The sequence below is a fragment of the Geotrypetes seraphini genome, chromosome 11 (genome assembly GCF_902459505.1).
Source record: "Geotrypetes seraphini chromosome 11, aGeoSer1.1, whole genome shotgun sequence".
In the NCBI taxonomy this organism is placed as follows: Eukaryota; Metazoa; Chordata; class Amphibia; order Gymnophiona; family Dermophiidae; genus Geotrypetes; species Geotrypetes seraphini.
In genome coordinates, this window is record NC_047094.1 from 89914678 (window position 1) to 89937861 (window position 23184).

The 23184-nt window shown below is 44.8% G+C and overlaps 1 protein-coding gene across 2 annotated transcripts in view; it reads left to right on the forward strand.

Moving 5' to 3' along the window:
• TCFL5 (transcription factor like 5) overlaps positions 1-23184 on the forward strand; it is a 226581-nt gene that overhangs the window by 183473 nt on the left and 19924 nt on the right. For both annotated transcript variants that reach the window (XM_033962533.1, XM_033962534.1), the window contains exon 5: positions 19240-19381. In XM_033962533.1, the coding sequence (XP_033818424.1) occupies positions 19240-19381 (142 nt within the window). The remainder of the gene's footprint in view (positions 1-19239; positions 19382-23184) is intronic.

Sequence of the window (23184 nt, forward strand, 5' to 3'; positions counted from 1 at the left end):
TGTTTATCCATAGGTCCAACCATAACCGGAGTTGAGACTCGAGGTTTCCCTTTACGTTTTCCCATTACCAATCTAGAAACAAAACATCCAATAACAAAGTAAACTTCAAGTTTTCAAGTTTTATTAGTGCTTGATAAATCACTTATTGAATATCTAAGCGATGTACAATTCAAGTAAAATAGAAATACAAATACACTGACTTTAAATAAAAAACAGCCTGGGTTAACATACATGAACCGTGAGGGTTAAGGGGGAAAGTTACAATATATTTGTAGAAGAAAATATACATTAAAGGGAAAATTAACTCAAGGAGGGGAGAAGAAGAAAAAAAAAGTTGTGGGATGTCAAGCCTAGGGTCAAAAAAATTATAAGTCTGGGAGTCATATATTAAAAGCATCCTTGAAAAAATAAGTTTTTAAAGCTCTTTTAAAAGAAAAGAGGTCCTTTATGTCTCTAATGTACTGGGGCATAGAGTTCCATAAGGTAGGGGCAATAATTGAAAACATGTCTTGTCTTCTAGTTCCAATTATTTTTAGGGATGGAACTGTTAATAGATTGTTTGAAGCTGATCGGAGGGTCCGTGAAACGTTGTATGGAATGAGCATTCTAGTAATGAACTGGGGTTCATTATAGATCATAAGCTTAACTTAAATCAGTTCTACTCCAGAGGCTCCAGTGGCTCCCAAGGGGCTCATAAGGGGCATGACCGGCCACGCCCTGTGGCCGCGTCACAGGAGGAAGCGCGTTCTTATCTCCTGGGCTGCAGGACCCGATGGTTGTAGGTGTCCTTCTACAGTGCCTGTTGGCAATAGGTACGTTAAAGTCGGGGAGGCTCTCCGGGGGAAAACAGTAGATAAGAACAACTGGTCAGACAAATCCCTGGTCTCTAGATTACCTGCGCCCTTCAGGAGAAGCTTCCTCAACTTGCCACAGGAGGAAGTGCGTTCTTATCCCCCGGGCTGCAGGACCCGATGGTTGTAGGTGTCCTTCTGCAGTGCCTTTTGGCAATAGGCACGTTAAAGTTGGTGAGGCTCTCCGGGGGGAAACAGTAGGTAAGAACAACTGGTCAGACAAATCCCTGGTCTCTAGATTCCCTGCGCCCTCCAGGAGAAGTTTCCTCAACTTGCCACAGGAGGGAGCGCGTTCTTATCTCCCGGGCTGCAGGATCCGATGGTTGTAGGTGTCCTTCTACAGTGCCTGTTGGCAATAGGTACGTTAAAGTCGGGGAGGCTCTCCGGGGGGGAACAGTAGGTAAGAACAACTGGTCAAACAAATCCCTGGTCTCTAGATTCCCTGCACCCTCCAGGAGAAGCTTCCTCCAAGGTGATTTTTAATTGGTTGGCTGGCTGGTTTCTCTCCTTCCTAGCCAGAAGTATTTCTCCTTTCCTCCTCGGCCAGACAAAAGCGGTGGTAGTGAATGCGATTCACTACCCTGCCGCTACTCCGGGCGTCTTCTCTCCATTCGGCCGCCCAAACGGAAACAGGACGTTTTCACTGAGGGTGGGCTGCAGTGGAGAGAAGACGCAAGGAGTGGTGGCAGGAGTGGATCGCTAAATCATTACCACCACCGGCAACATGTTGTAACAGCAAAATAAAGGTAGATGGGGGGAGAGGGGAGATGGACTTGGGGGGAGTTGGTGGACTGGAGAAAGAGATGGGGAGCACTGATAAAAGAAAACATTGATGAACATCTTGAAAGAAACGAACTTCTGATAACCAGCCAACATGGTTTCTGCAAGGGGAGATCGTGCCTAACGAACTTATTGCACTTCTTTGAAGGACTTAACAAAACGGATGGATAGAGAAGACCCTATAGACATCATATATCTAGATTTCCAAAAAGCCTTTGACAAGGTACCCCATGAACGCCTACTTCGGAAACTGAAGAACCATGGAGTGGAAGGAGACGTACATAGATGGATCCGAAACTGGTTGGCGGGCAGGAAACAGAGGGTAGGAGTAAAGGGCCACGAGTGGTGTCCCGCAGGGTTTGGTGCTCGGGCCACTGCTATTTAATATATTTATAAATGATCTAGAAACAGGGACAAAGTGTGAGATAATAAAATTTTCAGATGACACCAAACTTTAGAGGAGCTTGGACTAAAGAGGACTGCAAAGAATTTACAAAGAGACTTGAACAAACTAGGGGAATGGGCGACGAGATGGCAGATGAAGTTCAACGTTGAGAAATGTAGAGTATTACATGTGTGAAGCAGAAACCCGAGGTACAACTATACAATGGGAGGGATGTTATTGAATGAGAGTACTCAAGAAAGGGACTTGTGGGTAATGGTGGACATGACAATGAAGCCAACGGCACAGTGCGCAGCGGCCGCTAAGAGAGCAAATAGAATGCTAGGTATAATCAAGAAGGGTATTACTACCAGAATGAAAGAAGTTATCCTGCCGTTGTATTGGGCGATGGTGCGTCCGCAACTGGAGTACTGCGTGCAATATTGGTCACCGTACCTTAAGAAGGATATGGCGTTACTCGAGAGGGTTCAGAGGAGAGCGACACGTCTGATAAAAGGTATGGAAAACCTTTCATACTTTGAAAGATTGGAGACTTTTCCCTGGAGAAGAAGAGACTTAGAGGGGATATGATAGAGACTTACAAGATCATGAAGGGCATAGACAGAGTAGAGAGGGACAGATTCTTCAAATTTTCAAAAAATAAAAGAACAAGAGGGCATTCAGAAAAGTTGAAAGGGGACAGATTCAAAACGAATGCTAGGAAGTTTTTCTTTACCCAACTTGTGGTGGACACCTGAAATGCGCTCCCAGAGGGCGTAATAGGGCAGAGTATGGTACTGGGGTTCAAGAAAGGATTGGACAATTTCCTGCTGGAAAAGGGGATAGAGGGTATAAATAGAGGATTACTGCACAGGACCTGAGCGGACTGCTGGGCACGATGGACCTCAGGTCTGACCCAACGATAGATGGGAGAGATGAATTTGGTGGAGGGGGAAGATGGATGGACTTGGGGGAAATCATGAAGAGGGGAGATGGACTTGGGGGAAAGGGAGAGATGGACTTGGGGTGTTGATGGACTGGAGAGAGAGAGATGAACTTGGTGGAGGGGGAAGATGGATGAACTTGGGGGAGATCATGGAGCGGGAAGATGGGCTTGGGGGAGTTTGGTGGACTGGAGCAGGAGAGATGGGGAGAAGGATAGGAGAAATGAACTTGGTGGAGGGGGAGATGGACTTGGGGGAGATCATGGAGAGGGGAGATGGTGGAGAGGGGAGTTGCGGGGGGGGATAGAAGTAATAATGGATCTAAAAACAGGAGAGGGAGAGAGATGGTGGACAATGGATTTAGGGAGGGAAGGAACAGAAAGGGAGAGAAGTTGGACACAAGGGATGGTGTGAGGGATAGAGATACTGGATAGGATGATAGTTAGAAAGAGAAATGGAGAGCTGGTGGACCCTAGGGTGGTGGGGAAGGAGGGAGAGATGCTGGATGAAAGTGTAGTTGGGAAAAGGACAGATGGTGGGATCCATTGCTGCAGCTATGGGAATAGAGACGAAAAAAAAAAAGATGCCAGACCTCCGGGGGAGGGAAGGGAAGGACAGAGATGGAAAATGGATGGTTACCATAGAGAAAAAAGAAAACGCAAATGGGCAAGAGACCCTGGCAAACAAGTTATCAGAAGACATGTCATAGACCCTGGGACCAACATGATTTGAATAATGACCAGACAACAAAAGGTAGAAAACAAATTTCTGATTTGAAGTTTGTATCCTGCCGGAGCTGGTATTAGACCGCGAACGTGAGCTACAATTTAACAGAGAGAGGAAGTCTTTATCCTAGGACAAGCAGGCAGCTATTCTCACATGTGGGTGACATCATCCACGGAGCCCGGATGTGGACAGCCTCACAAGCAGACTTGCTTGAAGAAACTCAGAAGTTTTGAGTCTGCAGCATCGCGCAAGTGTGAGTGCCTCCCCGCCCAGCACAGGGCGTGTCTCCTCAGTTCTCAGTTTTCCGCGGAGCCGAGAAGTCTGTCTTTGACGCTCTGGGCTGAACTTAGTTCACTTCGTGCCTTCTCTCACCGCGGCTTGTGTTTTATTTTCTTATTACCGTGTCGCTGTGCTTTTCTTTCAGTAATTGTTTTAAAAAAGTTGAATTTTTTTCATCAAGTGACAGTGGGGCCTGTTGCACGCCTTCAGCCTGCAGGCTTTGACTTTGCGTTGGCTATCTTTCCTTTTATGTCCTGACCGGTCACGGGCTTCAAAAAGTGTAGCCAGTGCCAGCATGCGATCTCCCTCACTGACCCACACCGTTGGTGCCTTCAGTGTCTGCAGTCTGATCATTGCCCGGAGTTGTGCGTTCGCTTTGCTACGCTTCAACCTCGAGCCCTCAAACGTCGTCGAGTTCAAGTGGAGAAGATTTTTGGTATGGAAACCCTGCTACACCCTCAACCTCGACTTCGATTCGGTCAGGCCTGCTATGGGGTGTCCTCCTGCCTCCACGACTTTGACCTCAACACTCGAGTAAATCTGCCAAATCTCCTGAGCTTCCCTCAGGTCAGATACCTCAGCAGACAGTTGCAGCAGTGGTCCTCAAGTTACCTAAACATCATTCCTCCAAGTCGAAGTATTCTTCTTCGGCCTCGGAGCCTCAGCAAGTGGTCCAGTTTCAGACTCGGATCCACAATTGCAGGCTACCATCCATACCATTTTAGAGTGGGAATTTGTTCATTTACTGACCAAATATAGTTCTGTCTCGACTCTGCTTCCTGCAGTGCAGCCTGGGCACTCAGCAGTCTCGCAAGAGGTCGAGTCTTTGCCTGTGCCTCGAGCTGAATCTACACACTCTATGCAAGGAATTGAGTCTTTGTGAGTGTCTCGTCTAGAATCCTCAAACTCTATACAAGGAGCCGAGTCTTTGGGAGTGCTTCGAGATACCTCGATCTAGACCACAGAGTCTATGGGACTTCGAACTACAGCTTCCAGCCCTATATCCTCACATAAGGTATTGCCTGTTTCGAGGCATAGGGTAAAGTCTTCTCAACCTCGCATGTGACATGCTTCCAGGCAGCACTCATCGCCGGTCGAGGCCCTTATCGAGGCACTCATTGTGGCACAGGTTCTCCTCCAGAGAGAAGCCTTCCTCGTCCAGGCCTTCAAACTCTTTGAGACCTCCAACTCCTCGATCCAGGACACCAATAGCAGAACCTGAGGGCTCCGCTTCTCCTAGTACCTCGTCCCAGTCTGCTTATTCGCTGGGATATCAATACTCCAGAGAAGCCTCACCTTCTTTTTCCACTCAAGGTCATTGAGTCCCTCTCAAGGCCACCATCTTGCAGATCAATTATTCTTTTCCTCCTTCCTTCGTCAAATGGCTGAAGACCTGGTCTTAAATGGACTCTGGTTCTAAGTACTCTAAGGAGTATTTAGAGGAAATGAGTTTGCCTCGGCCTCCTGCAGAGTCTCTCAAACTTCCTCTTAACAGGCTTCTTTCTCAGACTTTCAAACGAAACCTGGAGACTCCTTATGCCATTCCTGCTGTTCCAAGCAAGTTGAAATCAAGATATAGAACTGTACATTGCAAGGGCTTTGAGAACTCTCAACTATCTCATTAGTCCCTTCTTGTGGAATCTTCCTTAAAGAGGAGTCATCCTTCCAGGGTCTATGGTAACGTACCTCCTGGCAGAGATGGCAAGATCATGGACAAGTTTGGCTGTCGTCTTTATCAGAATTCGATGATGGCCTCCAGGGTTTTCAATTATAATTTTATCTTTACTACTTATTTCAAGTATTTTATTGATATACTCCCTGGCTTTTCTAAAGACCTTGGTTAACACAGGCTTTTAGAGTTCCACAAAGTCATTGCTACTTTAGCACAACTCCAGTTACACCTTCTTCAGTCATTTTATGATGCCTTTGAACGTTCCTCGAGGGTCACTGCTTTCTCAGTAGTGATGCACCGCCTTGCCTGGCTTCGCACCATTAATATGGATCCCAACATTCAGGATCATCTGGCCAATATTCCTTGTGAAGGCAATGACCTCTTTAATGAATCGATAGAGACCACCACCAAGAAGTTGTCTGAGCATGAGAAATCTTTTGCTTCCATTGTCGGACCAAAGCCTAAGCCAGCTCCTTCCAAGTCTTCTCGACCTCTTCCATCCTATCAGAGGTGTTTATCCTTCGAGGGCAGCTCCTTACACTCGATCACCTCCTAAGAAACCACAACAACAATAGAAGCAACAAAAACCTCAGCCTTCTGCTGCACCACAGGCTTCTCAGCCTTTTAAACCATCTCAGAGCATAACTTCCATCGTTCTGCCTTTGTCCTCTCTTCCCTTCGGAGGTTGTCTCCATCATATTTACCATCGATGGGAGACCATTACATCTGACCTCTGGGTGCTATCAATAATCAGGGAAGGATACTCTCTTCATTTCACTCAGATTCCACCAGAGCTTCCTCCAAGAGAGTATCCTTCCAGTCCATCCCAGACTGCCCTTCTTCAGGAAGCTCAAGCTTTGCTTTGTCTCTATGCCATTGAACCAGTTCCTTTGGAACAGCAGAACAGAGGGTTTTACTCCTGTTATTTTCTTGTTCTGAAGAAGATGGTCGATCTACGGCCCATTCTGGATCTCAGGGCTCTCAACAAATTTTTAGTCAAAGAAAAATTTTGAATGTTGTCCCTGGCATCCCTTTATCCCCTTCTAGATCAGAACGACTAGGTTATGCTCTCTGGATCTCAAGGAGGCCTACACTCATATTCCCATTCATCCGGCCTCCCGTCAATACCTCAGATTTCAGGTGGGGAATCTGCATTATCAATACAGAGTGCTGCCCTTTGGCATCGCTTCCTCTCCCAGAGTGTTCACCAAGTGCCTGGTAGTGGTAGCAGCAGCTCTAAGGAACCATGGTCTTCAGGTATTTCCCTACCTAGACAACTGGCTCATCAAAGATTCGACATCTCAGGGGGTTATTATAGCGACCCACAAAGTTTGGGATTCAAAATCAACTTTCCCAAATCCCAACTTCGGCCCTCACAGAATCTACAATTTATCGGAGCTGTTCTGAATACTATCCAACTCAGAACATTCCTTCCACAACATCATCTGGAAGCTCTCCTTCAACTCTGTCGTACAATGTCTTCCCGCTCTTCCATCTCAGCGAGACACATGATGGTACTACAGGGTCACATGGCTGTCAGGTTTGTTAGTGGCCCCCACAATATATGGTGGTAGGGGTTAAGTGAGAGGCACCCTGACAAACGCCCGGTCCCAGGTTAAGTTCCCTCACAGATGACTCACCAGGAAGTAGAATCAAAGAGGCACAGCCAGAGGTGATTGCATAAAGAATATATTATAAAAATAGGCTTACAGAAAAGCAATATTTAAAAGCATTACAATTAAGCAGAGAGCAATGCAGTTTCCCTGCCTTACATAGTTCAGAGACAAAGAGACAGAGAGTCTGAAGTTCTAGGGAGAGCTAGAGAGAGAAAGAAAGAAAGGACAAAAGAGCCAAGAGATAGATAGATAGATTGATAGAGCAGAGAGGAGGCTTTTATAACTTAGAATCTTATTCTGAATATAGAAATTATTGTATGTCCCAGTATCTTTCTGTTTAGAATTTGTAAACTGTTTGAAACAATGGTTAATTTAATTGATAAAGGAGGGTGTGATACCTGCAGGCATGGAGATGGGATTAGTCTCTGGCTTCTTTGTCCCATTCAAGCAGCCTATCTTCTTGATCTGTGCACCTGGACCCATTGTCATAAGCACCCTCTTAATCTGACATTAACACCTTTTAGCTAGTCATGATTCAATCAGGGCTACTTAAAACAGTTTCCCTGCCATCAGGGTCTATCTGCATTCACATGCCAGAGTCAGATTGATATAATTTCCCATAGGCCTTCGCTGACATAAGTAATGCCAACTAAAAATGCTGAATGGTAGCGATAGCTATGCTGACAATGGCCTCCACAGTACACTTGACTCCTTTTGCCAGACTTCACCTCAGAATTCCTCAGTGGACCTTGGCTTCTCAATGGACGTAGGTTTGCGACCCACTTTCTCGACACATAAGTCACTCCTTCTTTGAAGCAGTTTCTCCTTTGGTGGATGCTCTCTTCCAATCTCTCCAGAGGCTTGCTTTTTCAAATGCCCCCTCATCAGAAGGTCCTCACGACAGATTCTTCGACCTACACAAGGCCAATGGACCAGAATGGATCGTCAATGTCACATCAATCTGTTTGAACTCAAAGCGATTTTCAAGGCTCTCAACGCTTTTTAGCATCTTCTTCACAACCAGGTAGTCTTCATTCAGACGGACAACCAAGTCGCCATGTATTATGTCAACAAACAGGGAGGGACAGGATCTGCCTCCCTTTGCCAAGAAGCTCTGAAGGTTTGGGACTGGGCAATCCGCCACAACACCTTCTTCATGGAATGCGAAGAATTGCAAAGGGACTTGAACAAATTGGGGGAATGGGCGGCGAGATGGCAGATGAAGTTCAACATTGAGAAATGTAATTATTGCATGTTGGAAACAGAAACCCGAGGTACAACTATACGATGGGAGGGATATTATTGAATGAGAGCAACCAAGAAAGGGACTTGGGGGTAATGGTGGACATGACAATGAAGCCGACGGCACAGTGCGCAACAGCCGCTAAGAAAGCAAATAGAATGCTAGGCATAATCAAGAAGGGTATTACAACAAGGACAAAAGAAGTTATCCTGCCATTGTATCGGGCGATGGTGCGCCCGCATCTGGAATACTGTGTCCAATATTGGTCTCCGTACCTTAGGAAGGATATGGCGTTACTCGAGAGGGTTCAGAGGAGAGCGACACGCTTGATAAAAGGGATAGAAAACCTCTCATACGCTGAGAGATTGGAGAAACTGGGTCTCTTTTCCCTGGAGAAGAGGAGACTTAGAGAGGGGATATGATAGAGACTTATAAGATCATGAAGGGCATAGAGAGAGTAGAGAAGGACAGATTCTTCAAACTTTCGAAAAATAAAAGAACAAGAGGACACTTGGAAAAGTTGAAAGGGGACAGATTTAAAATGAATGCTAGGAAGTTCTTCTTTACCCAACGAGTGGTGGACACCTGGAATGCGCTTCCAGAGGGAGTAATAGGGCAGAGTACAGTACAGGGGTTTAAGAAAGGATTGGACAATTTCCTGCTGGAAAAGGGGATAGAGGGGTATAAATAGAGGATTACTGCACAGGTCCTGGACCTGTTGGGCCGCCGCGTGAGCGGACTGCTGGGCATGATGGACCTCAGGTCTGACCCAGCAGAGGCATTGCTTATGTTCTTATGTTCAAAGCTCTCTATATCCAAGGGGTGAAAAATTGCTTGGCGGACAACATGAGTCGGCTTCTGCAAACTCACGAATGAACACTCCATTCCTCGCCTCTTCATCACATTTTTTCACAGTGGGGAACGCCTCAGATAGACCTCTTTGCAGCTCCCCACAACTACAAACTGCCTCAGTTCTGCTCCAGGATATACTCTCCTCATTGCCTCGAGGCAGATGCTTTTCTTCTGGAATGGACGAATCTCTTCCTCTATGCATTCCCTCTCATTCTCAAGACTCTTGTCAAGTTGAAGAATGATCATGCCACCATGATTCTGATTGCTCCTTGGTGGCCGAGACAACCTTGGTACTCCATTCTACTTCAATTCAGCAGATGGGAGCCATACCTTCTACCAGTTTTTCCTTCTCTGCTTACACAGAGTCAGGGATCTCTGCTTTAGCCCAACCTGCAGTCTCTACACCTGATAGCTTGGTACCTCTCAACATGACTCCTCTTCAGTTTTCTCAACCTGTCAGACATTTTAGAGGCTTCTAGGAAACCTACCACTAGACAATGCTATCACCAAAAATGGACTAGATTTCTACGTGGTGTTTTTCTCATGATAAGGAGTCTCAACATTCTTCCTTATCTTCTGTTTTGGATTACCTTTTGCACATATCCACTTCTGGCCTCAAGTCTACATCAATCTGAGTCCATCTTAGTGCAATTGCGGCTTTTCATAAGCCTGTTGAAGGGAAACCCCCTCTCTGCTCATCCGGTGGTTTCCAGATTCATGAAAGGACTTTTCAATGTCAAACCTCTTCTCAAACCGCCTCCTTTGGTTTGGGACCTCTTGCTCAATTGATGAAGCCTCAATTTGAACCAATGTCTACGGCTCATCTGAAGTATCTCACTTGGAAAGTGGTGTTTCTCATTACCCTCACTTCTGCTCGAAGAGTAGGTGAAATGCAAGCTTTAGTTGCTGATCCAGCTTTCACTGTGTTTAATTATGACAAGGTGGTCCTCCGTACTCATCCTAAATTCCTCCCTAAAGTGGTTTCAGAATTTCATCTCAACCAATCCATTGTTCTTCCAGTGTTCTTTCCAAAGCCTCATTCTCATCCTGGAGAATCAGCTCTTTATACTCTGGACTGTAAACGTGCTTCTATTTGGAATGCACCAAACCACACAGAACTGCTCCTCAACTTTTTGTCTCCTTCGATCCAAACAAGTTGGGACATCAGATCTCTAAGCGTACCATCTCCAACTGGATGGCTGCTTGTGTATCATTCTGCTATGCCCAGGCTGGATTACCCCTACACAGTAGAGTCACAGCCCATAAAGTCAGAGCAATGGCAGCTTCAGTAGCTTTCCTCAGATCTACATCTATTGAGGAAATTTGCAAGGCTGCTACTTGGTCCTCAGTTCATACTGTCACTTCTCACTATTGTCTGGATGTTTTCTCCAGACGGGATGGCCATTTTGGCCAGACAGTATTACAAAATTTATTCTAAATTGCGAACACTCCCACCATCCCATTCTGGTTAGCTTGGAGGTCATCCATATGTGAGAATAGGCTGCCTGCTTGTCCTGGGATAAAGCACAGTTACTTACCGTAACAGGTGTTATCCAGGGACAGCAGGCAGCTATTCTCATAACCCACCCACCTCCCCTGGTTGGTTTCTCTGCTAGCTATCTGAACTGAGGAGACACTCCCTACGCTGGGCAGGAAGGCACTCGCGCATGCGCTGTGCGATCGACTCAAAACTTCTAGTGTCTACAAGCAAGTCTGCTTGCGAGGCTTCCGCATCCAGGCTCCGTCGATGACGTCACCCATATGTGAGAATAGCTGCCTGCTGTCCCTGGATAACACCTGTTACGGTAAGTAACTGTGCTTTCTCCTACTATCTCTCCTGCCATCCTGCACCCTGCCCACCTACTTTGGAGCAGCATCTATCCCTCTTGTACCCTTCCCCTTGTGGTCTTGCATTTCTCTCTCCATTAGTCCAGCACCTCTCCGTCCTCTGCTTTTCTCCCCCTCTTTTTGATTTGGTCTCTCTCTTCCCTTCACCCCAGGTCTGGCATCTCCTCTCCCCTCTCTTACTTCTTCCTCCTCCTCCCTCTGTACAGACCTGCCTCCCCACTGCGAAGGCCTACCCCCGCAAGCCTTCATGCATGTTCCCCCAGCTTCCCCAGCTGCCTGTCGTCCTCAGCGGCATGTTCTCTCTGCCGCGATCCTGCCCCTGATGTCAGAGTAGGGGCAGGACTGTAACAGAGAGAATGTGCCGCTGAGGATGACGGGAGCTACAGGGATCGCTATAGCACCAGCGATCCTGCAGGCTGCCGTATTAGCTGCTTAAGGTAAGAGCAGAGAAGCTGGGGGAACATGCATTCCTTTCCGACTGTCCCTCCCCTCTTAAGCAGGTGCGGCAGTGGACGGCCAGCACGAGGCAACACTGCCGCTCCTGCTTTAGAAAGGCACGGGGGGAAAGGTCGGTCATCAAATCAGTAGGCCAATGTTTTAGAAAAATTGAATCGAGTCGAATCGGGTAGCACTAATACCTACAGATAGGTGCTGGAAAGCATTCTCTACTGTCAACACAAACGAGATCTTTGGCTTACTGAAAAGACTTTCAAATGTTGCCATCTGTCCTGCTAGCATACTGAACCGAGCACCTGACAAGTTTCTAATTTGGGTGACTGTCCCTGTCTACTGGTGTCTGACAAAAGGGGTCTCTTCAACAATGTTATCAGCCATCTCGCTGACCCCCATATCCAAGGCTGTGGGTCTAGACCTATCCAAGGTAGAAAACTACAGGGCAGTAGCAGGTATACTATGGCCCGCCAAATTGGTGGAATTCTGTGTCAGTATGCAACTATCTGAATTCCTAAACCTAGTCAGTGGATTCCATAACTCACAACATGGCTTCATGCCATTGCATAGCACCGAACCCCTTCTTCAGTTGACGTCAAAGGCAAAGTCCTATCTAAGCAAAGGCAAGCAAACCATTCTGTTGCAGCTCAATATCTCAGCTGCATTTGATGCAGTTGTTCACTCGCTATTACTTCTAAAGTTGGAAAAGCTAGGTATACACAGGATAGTATTGAAATGGTTCACAGAATTCATGAGCAAGAGAACATATGAAGTGAGGAAGGACCATAGGAAGTCCCAAACTTGGAAAGGCGCCTGCAGGATTTCACAAGGCTCCCCACTTTCACTGTCCTTATTCATTGTATGCATGAGTACTTTGGGTAAGTGGTTCTCCTTCCCACAAGTTTACACTTTTTTCCTATGCAGATGACTTTTTTCTTTGTGTAGCCAAAGACTCCTTTGCTGACACATTGAATCACATATCAAAATTGGTTGAAGATCTAACTGTATGGTGGCAACGAAACTTCCTCAGACTAAACAAACAAAAGACAAAGGTGCTTTGGTTCGGTGATTACAACTCATTACCGCATTCAGAACTAACATTGTCTTCAGGGGAGAAACTAATGATAAAATGTCAAAGGTACTAGGTGTAATCCTCGATTCTGATCTCACTATGAAAGAGCAGATTGCCTCACTAGTCAAAATATTTTTCTTCAGACAAGGGCGATGGATCATGAGTCTGACCAGCTTTAGGATAGTAACTCAAGCAGTCTTACTCTCTAGACTATTGCAATTCTCTATACTACAACATCCCAATGAAAGGTCTTCAGAGATTGCAGTTACTACAGAACCCACTGGCTAAACTGATATTTCTTCGCAACACCCAGTTTGAGAGGGCCAGTGTGCTACTGGTGGAGCTGCACTGGTTGCAGAACCCAATTTAAAAGAAAACTTGACTGGACTAACATCAACCATTCAGGTCACACAGTTTCTGTAGCTCAAGAATGACCCAGCGCTACAAACTGCCTCTGACCTCTCAAGGTTCAAATTTAATAATAATTTGATGTATCGCCTATCAAAATTTTAAGCGATTAAACAAAATATAATAAAATTAGGGGGAGGGTTACAAATCAACGAAATAACATTACAAAGACAATACAGACTAACAAAATACAGAAGGGAGAGGATGAACTACAATAATATTGAGAAAAGAGCACACTGAAAGGAAAACCCAAAAGGAGGGGAGGGAATTTATTTGGTCTGCCTGTAAGGATTCAAGAAAAGAGGAAAGGAAGGAGAGCAGGTATTAGTACTCGAAGGCATCTCTAAATAGGAAACTTTTTAAAGCTCCTTTAAATTTATCTAGACTTGGTTCCTCCCTAATAAAAGGGGGTAGGGAGTTCCAGATAAGGGGAGCAGTAACTGCGAAAGAGGTAGTACGGCGGGTGCAAAAGGTCTTAAGAGTTTAATTCTATGAGGAATGGGTTCCAGGGCCCCAAGATTTGGAATTACCTTCCAGCCTGCTTGCGACAGATCCCTTCCTACCTTCAGTTCAGGAAATCACTGAAAGCACATCTATTCTCACTGTAATCCAGGGCTTGAACTCTATATTATCTGATCCTTGATGTTACTGTTATGAGTTCTAATTAATCTTATGTAAGCCACAATGATTCCTAGCAGACAATTGCGGGGTATAAGAAACAATATGGTATGGTAGACTGAGCATTATCGATAGCCTCATGGACTCTGCAGTGCCAGCAGCCTTCTCAAGTACGCCACACAATTCCAGTTTCACTTTGTACTGCTCTATAACAGCAGCTATTTTGCAGGTCAACGTCACCCTTCACTTTCCAGAGCCGTGTTGGTGCCCTCCTGGACTATATGGATTCTACTCTTGTTCTATGTGGTCCACTTCCATAAGGGTAGCAAAATAATATCAGCCTCAGAAGGTGAACAATAGCAACCCAAGGGGGAGGGGGGCATACTGGTGGCACTTGGCCTGCCTCACTGCAACTTCCACAGTTTGGGCTCTTTGTTCTGGACCAGCATCTTCATTTGCTTCTTAATGACAGCATCATCTTTAACTAAGATGAGACAATAGCAGGGACTTTAGATCATTTATTGTTCTATTGTCCATTTATTTTGGCTTTTTGGAAATGGAATTCAATATGGGGCCAAATAAATTGTTTGTTGGAAAATCCAGTGGCATTGTCCTATGATACTGTATTATTTGGCATGTCAATGAGGGCTAAAAGCCAAATATCATCTAAGAACAACAGGCTTCTACTTATTATGACAGGGGTTGCCATACAACAAATTACGAGCAATTGGAAAAATTGGAAGAGGCTTAACTATAGATTTTGGTGGAATTCCTTGTGTCATATGTATAAAATGGAAAAAACATTAGCCACTCAGAAAGGGAATTTCAAGAAATTTCAGGAGACTTGGGAGTCATTAACAAAATACTGTAATGTCTAAATATTATTTTTTCCTTTTAAAAATGCACATCCGGAAGGAGGGGGGGTGGTATGATAATGAATTTTGGTATATAGGTATGGGATTCATGATAGATATTTTAGGTGTTGGACATGGTGATTGATTAGGGGGGAGGAGGGATAAATTCTGATGTGGATATTAATAGAATTTTAAGTGTGGTATTTGAGTATAAAATGTATTTACTGTTACACTTATTGTAAGTTTTAAAAATAATAAAGAATTGGAAAAAAAAAAGATGAGACAATATCTCTGTATGTTCTCTGTATTTGTCCAACCTCCTGTTTTATACTTATCACTCACTCAGTGGAATCTGCCAGTTCTGTTTTATCAGGACTTTTTGTTGCTTTGCTTGCAGTTCATTTTGCCTGTGACATGTTCCAGTTTGGCTATCTCAAGAAGTTTCCTTTAGCAACAGTTTCTTTTGTTGCTCTTTGGTTTGGCTACAATATGATTTGCATCAACTCCAAGGTTGGCATCTTGCCTCTACAATCTATTGAGTTTTCAGGAAGATATTCATTAAGTGCCTATACATTGCACACCTATGCAACAGAGAGCTATTTGGGTCATAAGTGCCATCCTAGCATGCAGCAATTTTAGGACTAGTTATTGTTTGTCTTTGTGAATTGTGGTTTGCTTTAACATTATGTATATTCCTTGTGTCCACCGATTTATTATTATTATTTTTTAAATAAGTGTGGCTTCATGCTCTTCCATCTTGTTAAGGATTGAACATGTCTATTCACAGTTCTACCTAGTTTCAGAGGTGGTGTACACAGGTGTGACTTGCATATGAGGTCCACATGAGTGGCATCATTGGTGCTATCAACAAATGTGACTTTAGATGCAGCAGGGACTATGAATTGACTGTATATATGTGTGGGCCATGGGCATATCTGAATGGTTGAGTTTACAGCAGTGGCCTTGGCTGCAGCGTACTTAGTTTAACATCTTATATAATAGCTTCCTACATGGCACCAGTTGCTTCAACCTATTCATTTAACAGCAGTAAGTTGTTTCTTCAGCCACAATACTGACCTTTTTTGCTCCAACACAGCACCGCTTCACACACCTGCTTCTCTGGAACATTGGTTGTCTGCATGTGCATTTTCAGGAACCACTTTTGCCACCTTGACATCTCCTGAACTACAGTATGTTTGTGTTAGTTTTGACTATTATCTGCATAGTTTCACCTATTACAACTGCTTCTATGATACTAGCTCAGCAGCCGACTCTAGCAATAGCTGTTGGCTGCATATCTCCAGCAGCTTCACCTGATTGGTTGTTTTCTCTCAGCCTCATTCTGACTCTCCTTCAGTGGCGTATCTATTCTGCTGCAGCTTGCTTATTGAGTGTGCTTCCTTTGGTCACTTGTTTACTGTCTTTCCAGTTTTCAATTTTGTGCAGATCTCCTCTTTTGGTGTTATCTGAGGCTTGGAAGTATAGCGTGGCTCCTCATTGAGTCTAGAACCTCACCTTTTCATTTCTATGATGTCCATGAACTAGAGCCTTGCTAGTTATTCTGGCCCTGTATCTCATCTCTTAACCTGTTGATTTGTGCCTTCTGGATGTATAACACATTCAATGTCAATTTCTGCTCTAGTAATTAGCCATCTTCATTGTCTTTAGATAATGACTTCATCAATACATTTAGGGCTGGATGCACAAAACTTACAGTGTGTTTAAAGATTGTTGCTAAACCAGTTTTAACAGGTTTAGCGATGATGGCCCATGCTCCCTGAACTTAAAAAATTAATAAATTGGCATGCAGGTAGCCCATTCCCTCATGCCTCAGCCCCCCCAGACCCCGCCCCCCCAACCTTTAAAGAACAGCAAGAAGGATGCCCACCCCCTCTTGCCTCTGGCCTCCCCCCCAAAAAAAACCCCCTGACAAACCCACCTTTAAATTAAAGAGCAGCATGAGGAATGCCCACTCCTGCCACCGGGGCTCCTGCAAACTCCCCGACATCTCCCCCAAACCCTGTACGTGTTAGATGACAATCTGGCAGGAGGTATGCCTACTCCCTCCTGCTAGCAGGCCTGCCTTTTCAAAGTGGTGGGCCTTCCCCTTCCCGGTGCATCTTGGGATGCACTAGGAGGGGCCTAAGACTCTGGCCCAGGTGCCTAAGGCCCTTCTCATAGTAGTGGCCTTAGGCACCTAGGCCAATCAGGACCTTGGGCCTCTTCCCAGTGCATCCTGTTGGGAAGAAGCCTAAGGCCCCTCCTATGGGATGCACTAGGAAGGAGAAGGCCCACCATTTTCAAGAAGCAGGCTTGCCGGCAGGAAGGAATGAGCATCCCTCCTACTGGATTGTAACAGGTATGGGTGTATGGGGGGGGCCCTGGTGGTAGGAGAGAGTAGGCATCCCTCCTGCCGCTCTTTAATTTAAAGTTGGGGTGTGGGGGGTCCTGGTGGCCAAGGCATGAGGGAATGGACTTAATTCCTGCCCTTAAAAAAAAAAAATAAATAAAGTTTATGAGTGTAGGCTGTTGGGGGATGGCCCTGCACAACTTTTTTTTTTTTTTTTTTATGGGCACAGATGAATGTGTGTAACACACAAACACATTGATCTGTTTCTATTAAAAAAAACTAAATAGCTGAGTGACAGGAGGCTGATTCAGGGCTTCCCCTTCCGGTTCTGTGCATGTCAGTCGTTTTTTCCGATGATTAATCGGATGAGATTATGATGGAACTCCAGGAAACTCATTTGCATGCAAAATTGTTTGAACTTCAATTGCCGTTTTCAAATTGGTCGCCCCTTAGCAACCCATTGATTTTAACAACTATTTTGTGCATCTGGCCCTTAGTGTTTTCCACAGACTAAGGCTTATTCTTACATAGTTAACTTTGGAACTCCCTTTCACTTTTTTCCCCCCCCCCCTTTGTGCCACCCTAATTGTGACACTGCTTTGCTACATCTCATTCATTCTGCAATGGTCTGGCATAGACGTAATGCGAAGGAAATTTTGTTTCTTGATGATTTTCTTTCCTTTAGTCTAATAGCCCTCCCTCTCTTGTTTTCGTTAAGTGTTTTCTTCTTACAGGTCACAGCTTCTGCTTTTCATTTCCTTCACATGGATGCCTCACATCTCCTTACTCAGTGAAATACCTATATGCCAGTTGAGTATGAACCTTATTTTATAACTAGTGTTTAAGCCCGTTACATTAATGGGTACTAGAGTAGATGTCTGTCTGGGTTTTTTTTCTTTGCCTCTCTTCTTGTACGCTGTCTGTCTGTCATTCATTCTGTCTGTGTCTCCCTGGCCCCCTGCCTGCCTGTATTTCTTTGTTGCACCATGCTTGCCTGTCTCTCCGTGGTCCCCTTCCTATGTTCATAGTGTCCCATCCTATGTCCTTAGTGCCCTCAGTGCCTCCTTCCTATGTCCTTAGTGCCCTCAGTGCCTCCTTCCTATGTCCTTAGTGCCCCTTCCTATGTCCTTAGTGGCCCCAGTGCCTCCTTCCCATGTCCTTAGTGTCCCCAGTGTCTCCTTCCCGTGTCCTTTTTGCCCCAAGTGCTTCCGTCCTGTGTCCTTAGTGCCCCATTGTCTCCATTCTGTGTCCTTATTGCTCCCAGTGCCTCCTTCCCATGTTCTTAGTGCCCCCAGTGCCTCTGCCCTGTGTCCTTAGTGCCCTCAGTGCCTCCTATGTCCTTAGTGCCCCCCAGTGCCTCTTTCCTATGTCCCCCTCATTGCCTTCCAGACTTTGTCCCAACCCCACCCTCCGAAGCTAGCCTGTCTGCTTGCCTCCCCCTCCCATCCCCATTTACAGTATAATCCTTGAGAATCATGTTTCCATCTTCCCCCCCCCCCCCCCCCGCCACTACCGCCGCCGTGCAGCCAACCCCACTTACCCTCCCATTGCGAGTCAACCGACAGGCCTCCCGGCTCTGGCAGCGTCTGCGGCATGCTGCTTCGCAGCCTTCTGCTGCCCTGATTTCCTCTGCCGCATCTCTGATGATATCATCAGGGACGCGGCAGAGGAAATCGGGGCGGTGGAGGGCCGCGAGGCAGCGTGTTTGTAGTGCTGCAGATGCTGCTGGAGGCGGGAGATTTGTGGTCATCTCGCGGTGGGAGGGTCAACGGAGCTTTAGGTGCGGCGAGGGGGGGGGTGTTGACGACGACGAACTGGCTTAGAGGAAAACAGAAACCTAGGTGTACTCCTACCTGCCAGGGACCTACTGATCACAGAACACGCAAGTGGGAGTGCGCATGGGCGCTTAGGGTTTTATTATTATAGATGTTATAGCCTCAATGGTCTTTTCCCAATTGTCATCTATATATCTTATTAGCATTATTGCTTGTCTATTCAAAATACTGAACATTCCAGGCTGAACATTCCTTTGCTTAAAGGGCAAAGCTCTTGGGACTTTTTTTTTTTCCCCATATCCATCTGCTGGTAGATGGACATGAAATACATTCATTCTGGACTGGTCTGACATGAATAAAGGAAAGAAAATTTTCGGTTAAGAAACATAATTTTCCTATATGTACAGATCATGGCCTTGCCCTCCTTTCCCCTCCCTGACAATATAATAAAGAGACTGTCACTTGTAAGGTTTCTTACGTCATTGTATCCTTTCAAATTGCTTGTCTGTTTGTGACTAGGCGCAGAATTCGAATTTGCTGTGACGAATTAAATCTTCTAGTTCCGTTCTGCAATGCTGAGACTGATAAAGCAACTACTTTGCAGTGGACAACAGCATTCCTCAAATACATTCATGAGAGACATGGAGATTCTTTGAAAAAGGTGAATTTTCTTGTCTGTCATATAATAATAATAATAATAACTTTATTTTTTCTATACCGCCATAATCTTGCGACTTCTAGGCGGTTCACAGTGAAAAGAGCTGTACAATCAGCGAATTACAACGTACAAATAGGGAAGATGTCACTGAGCAGTCAGTGATTATAGAGTACAGAATAGTAAGAATTATAATATTAATATGTTACAATATAGTATTAACAAGTTTTTTTTTAATTCTTTATTCATTTTATAATTCACAAGTGTACAGTAAATATCAAACAATTAAAATATAATACCACTTGAAAATCTACCATATCATACAACAAAAAGATATAACCCCCACCCCCTCCCACTTCCATATACAACAAAAAATATACCACATGACTATAATATCTTATCATTCATATATATTATTAATAGAAATCCAACCCCTGCCCCCGATCCACATGTAAGAATTAAAGTTGAGAAAAGTGTAAATTATTCATTAGAATAATTTATAAATGGCCCCCACACATCCTTAAATTTATTATAGTAACCTTTTTGAACTGCCAATGCTCTTTCCATTTTAAACACATGACATAACTGAATTCCACCAGAAACAATAATTCAACCTTGTACAATCTTTCCAGTTATACGTTATTTGTTGAATGGCAACTCCTGTCAATATCATCAAAAGCTTATTATTATTAGCAGATATTTGAGGCTTAGCTCTCATCAGCATGCCAAATAAAATAATGTTAACAAGTTACAGTGAAGGGGGCTGTATAGCCAGCGAATTTCAGGATACAGATGGTGAGGAAGTTACTGAGCGTTCAATGAATACAGAATACATTTAGTGGGAATACGCAGTATCAACATGATGAGTATTAGCTTTAAAAAGGAGGGAGTTGTCTGACTAGGAAATAAATCTATTGAACAATTAGTGAGAATACGCAGTATCAGCATGAAGAGTATTAGCTTTAAAAAGGAGGGAGTTGTCTGACTAGTAAATAAATCTATTGAACAGAGCAGTCATAATTTATTTCCGAAAAGCGCCGTAGGTCAACTTGGCTCTATCAATGAAGTTGCCTAGCCAGGATTGCTGTCTACCAGCTTGAAACTTAAAAGTTCTGTCCAGAAAGGTCCTGTATTTGCAATCAGTGATCTTCGGATAGGCAAAGAGGTTGCGATTTCTGATTGTCCTTGTGGGGGTGTATAGTTCGAAGTGAGGTAAAAGATAGGTGAGGGCCATTCCCCACACCAGTTTATAGCAAAAGCAAGAGAACTTGAATAAAATTTGTGCCTCTATTGGCAACTAGTGTAGCAGTTTGTAGTAGGGACTAATGTGATCACTTTTCTTTAGTCCGAATATTAAGCAGACGGCCGTGTTTTGCACTATTCTTAATTTTCTCACGGTTTTTTTTACACCCACATAAATGATGTTGCAGTAGTCTAGGGTGGATAGAATCAATGACTGTACCAGTAGTCTGAAAGATATGAGGGTCGAAATATTTTTTGATGGTTTTTAATTTTCAAAGTGTAGAGAAGCACTTTTTTATCACCGAGTTTGTATGTTCGCTCAAGGTCAAGTGGGTGTCTAGGGTGACTCCTAATATTTTTATACTTTTTGATATTGGGTGTTCGTGACCATTTAGGTGTATTGATGTTATAGTGATTTTGTCCTTTGGGCTTGCCAAGAAAATTTTTGTCTTTTCTGTGTTTAGTTTCAGTTTAAAATTGATAGTCCATTGTTCAATTTCAGTCATGATATGGGAAATGTTTTTTAAAGTATCATTGGTCACGTTGGTCACTGGAATTAGAATGGAGATGTCATCAGCGTATATATAGTATTTTAAGTTTAGCTTTTGTAGTAGGTGACCTAAAGATGAGGTGTAGATATTAAACAAGGTGGGAGATAGAGGGGAACCCTGAGGTACACCTGAAGGGCTTTTCCAAGAATTTAAGTATTTCCCGTCGTAGACCACTCGATAAGATCATTTGGTTAAAAAGCCCTGGAACCAGTTCCAAACTCTTCCCGAGAGACCCATTGCATCTAGGCAGTTCAGCATTATTTCATGATCCACTAGGTCAAATGCGCTGCTAAAATCTAGTTGTAAGATTAGAGCGCGGGTACCTTTACTAAAGAGATCGTATAGGTGGTTGAAGATAGAGCCTAGGGCTAGATTCACTAAGACCATGGATCCGATCCGTGGCCAGGCGGGCAATTCACTATCTTGTTTGCATACAAATGATTTGCACGGAGGTGGAAATCATTTGTATGCAAACTCCGACTCAAAACCGATTGAGTCGGGGCAGAGCCGTGACAGTAGAAGCAGCCTCCTGTCACTGCTGTCAGGGCTTCTGCCGGCTTTTAAAAAAAAAAATTTTAATTGGGCAGATATTTTGTGTGGTTACACACACAAAATATCAGCCCGATTTAAAAAAATTTTTTAATAAAAATACCCCACCCTCTCCTGACAAGTGCCTCGTCTGTCCTCCCTCCCTGACCCCCCCTCCAAAAAAAAAAAAGTGCACCACCGCCACCCTTTAAAATTATGGCAGGAGAGTTCCCACTGTCTTCTGCCATCAGTCCCACTTCCCCCCCCCCAAAAAAAATAAAATAAATGGCAGGAGGGCTGCCGACTCTCATGCTACCCATCGGACGCCATGTTTCCAGTTCCCTCCCCACCCCCTCCGTCCCCGTACCTTTAATGGAGCAGGAGCGATGCTCAATCCCTCCTGTTCCAATGCCTCCTGCAATGATTCTGATGTAAAGCACAGGGAGGGGCCTAAGGCCCTGATTGGGGGAGAGGCCTGAGGCACCTCAGCTAATCAGGGACTTCCTTAGTGAGTACCTAACGAAGTCCCTGATTGGCACACCTCCTGCTCCGTTAAAGGTATGGGGGGAGGAGGGGAGGGGGCATCAAGTGGGTGGCAGAAGGGAGTCAGCATCCCTCCTGTCATAGGTGGCGATGGCAGCAGGCATCAGACAGCAGCGGGCATTGGCACGCAGGGAGGCGCATTAGCAGTATAAAAAAGGAAGATTCCTTTTATATGTTCTGCAAAAGCGCATTGCCAGCCCGTGGTTTTAAAGGGCAGAAGAGGGCAGGAGAGTCGGTAAGGAAGTGAAGCAACTGGTAGTCGCTTCACTTTGGATCAGCCAGCCAAATTGGTTTTCCTTCTTCTGTTTAATGAATTACGTACTTCCTACTTTGCATGCCGTTTCCCCTCATTCGCATGGGTGGATTGGAACGGGTTGGAAGTTGATCGGCCAGGTTAGTGAATCGGGTCGGGGTCAGGGAATGATCATAAAACTGGTTTTGCGATCATCGGGACACAATCGGAAGATTTAGTGAATCTAGCCTATAGTTCCTAGGTTTAGTGGTTCTTTTTCTCCAAGCATCACCTTGCTAGTGGCTCAGTAGTTTTGTCTGAATTACTTCATAGTTAAGTACCTTTGTTTTTAACTTAAACTGATTTTCACCGAATTGTATGAATAAATAGCAGCATTTAAAGAATCTAATCCTGTCCACAGTACAGGACTCAGGCAAAGCAACTGCAGCATTTTTGAGTGGGGTAGACACTGCTAATTTTCCATTCAGTGCAGCTCTTAGACACTTCACACTACCCAGAACATAAGAATTGCCACTGCTGGGTCAGACCAGTGCTCAGTGCCCAGCAGTCTGCTCATGCGGTGGCCCTTAGGTCAAAGACCAGTGCCCTATTTGAGTCAAGCCTTATTTGCGTATGTTCTGTTCCAGTAGGAACTTATCCAACCTTGTCTTGAATCCCTGAAGGGTGCTTTCCCCTATAACAGCCTCCGGAAG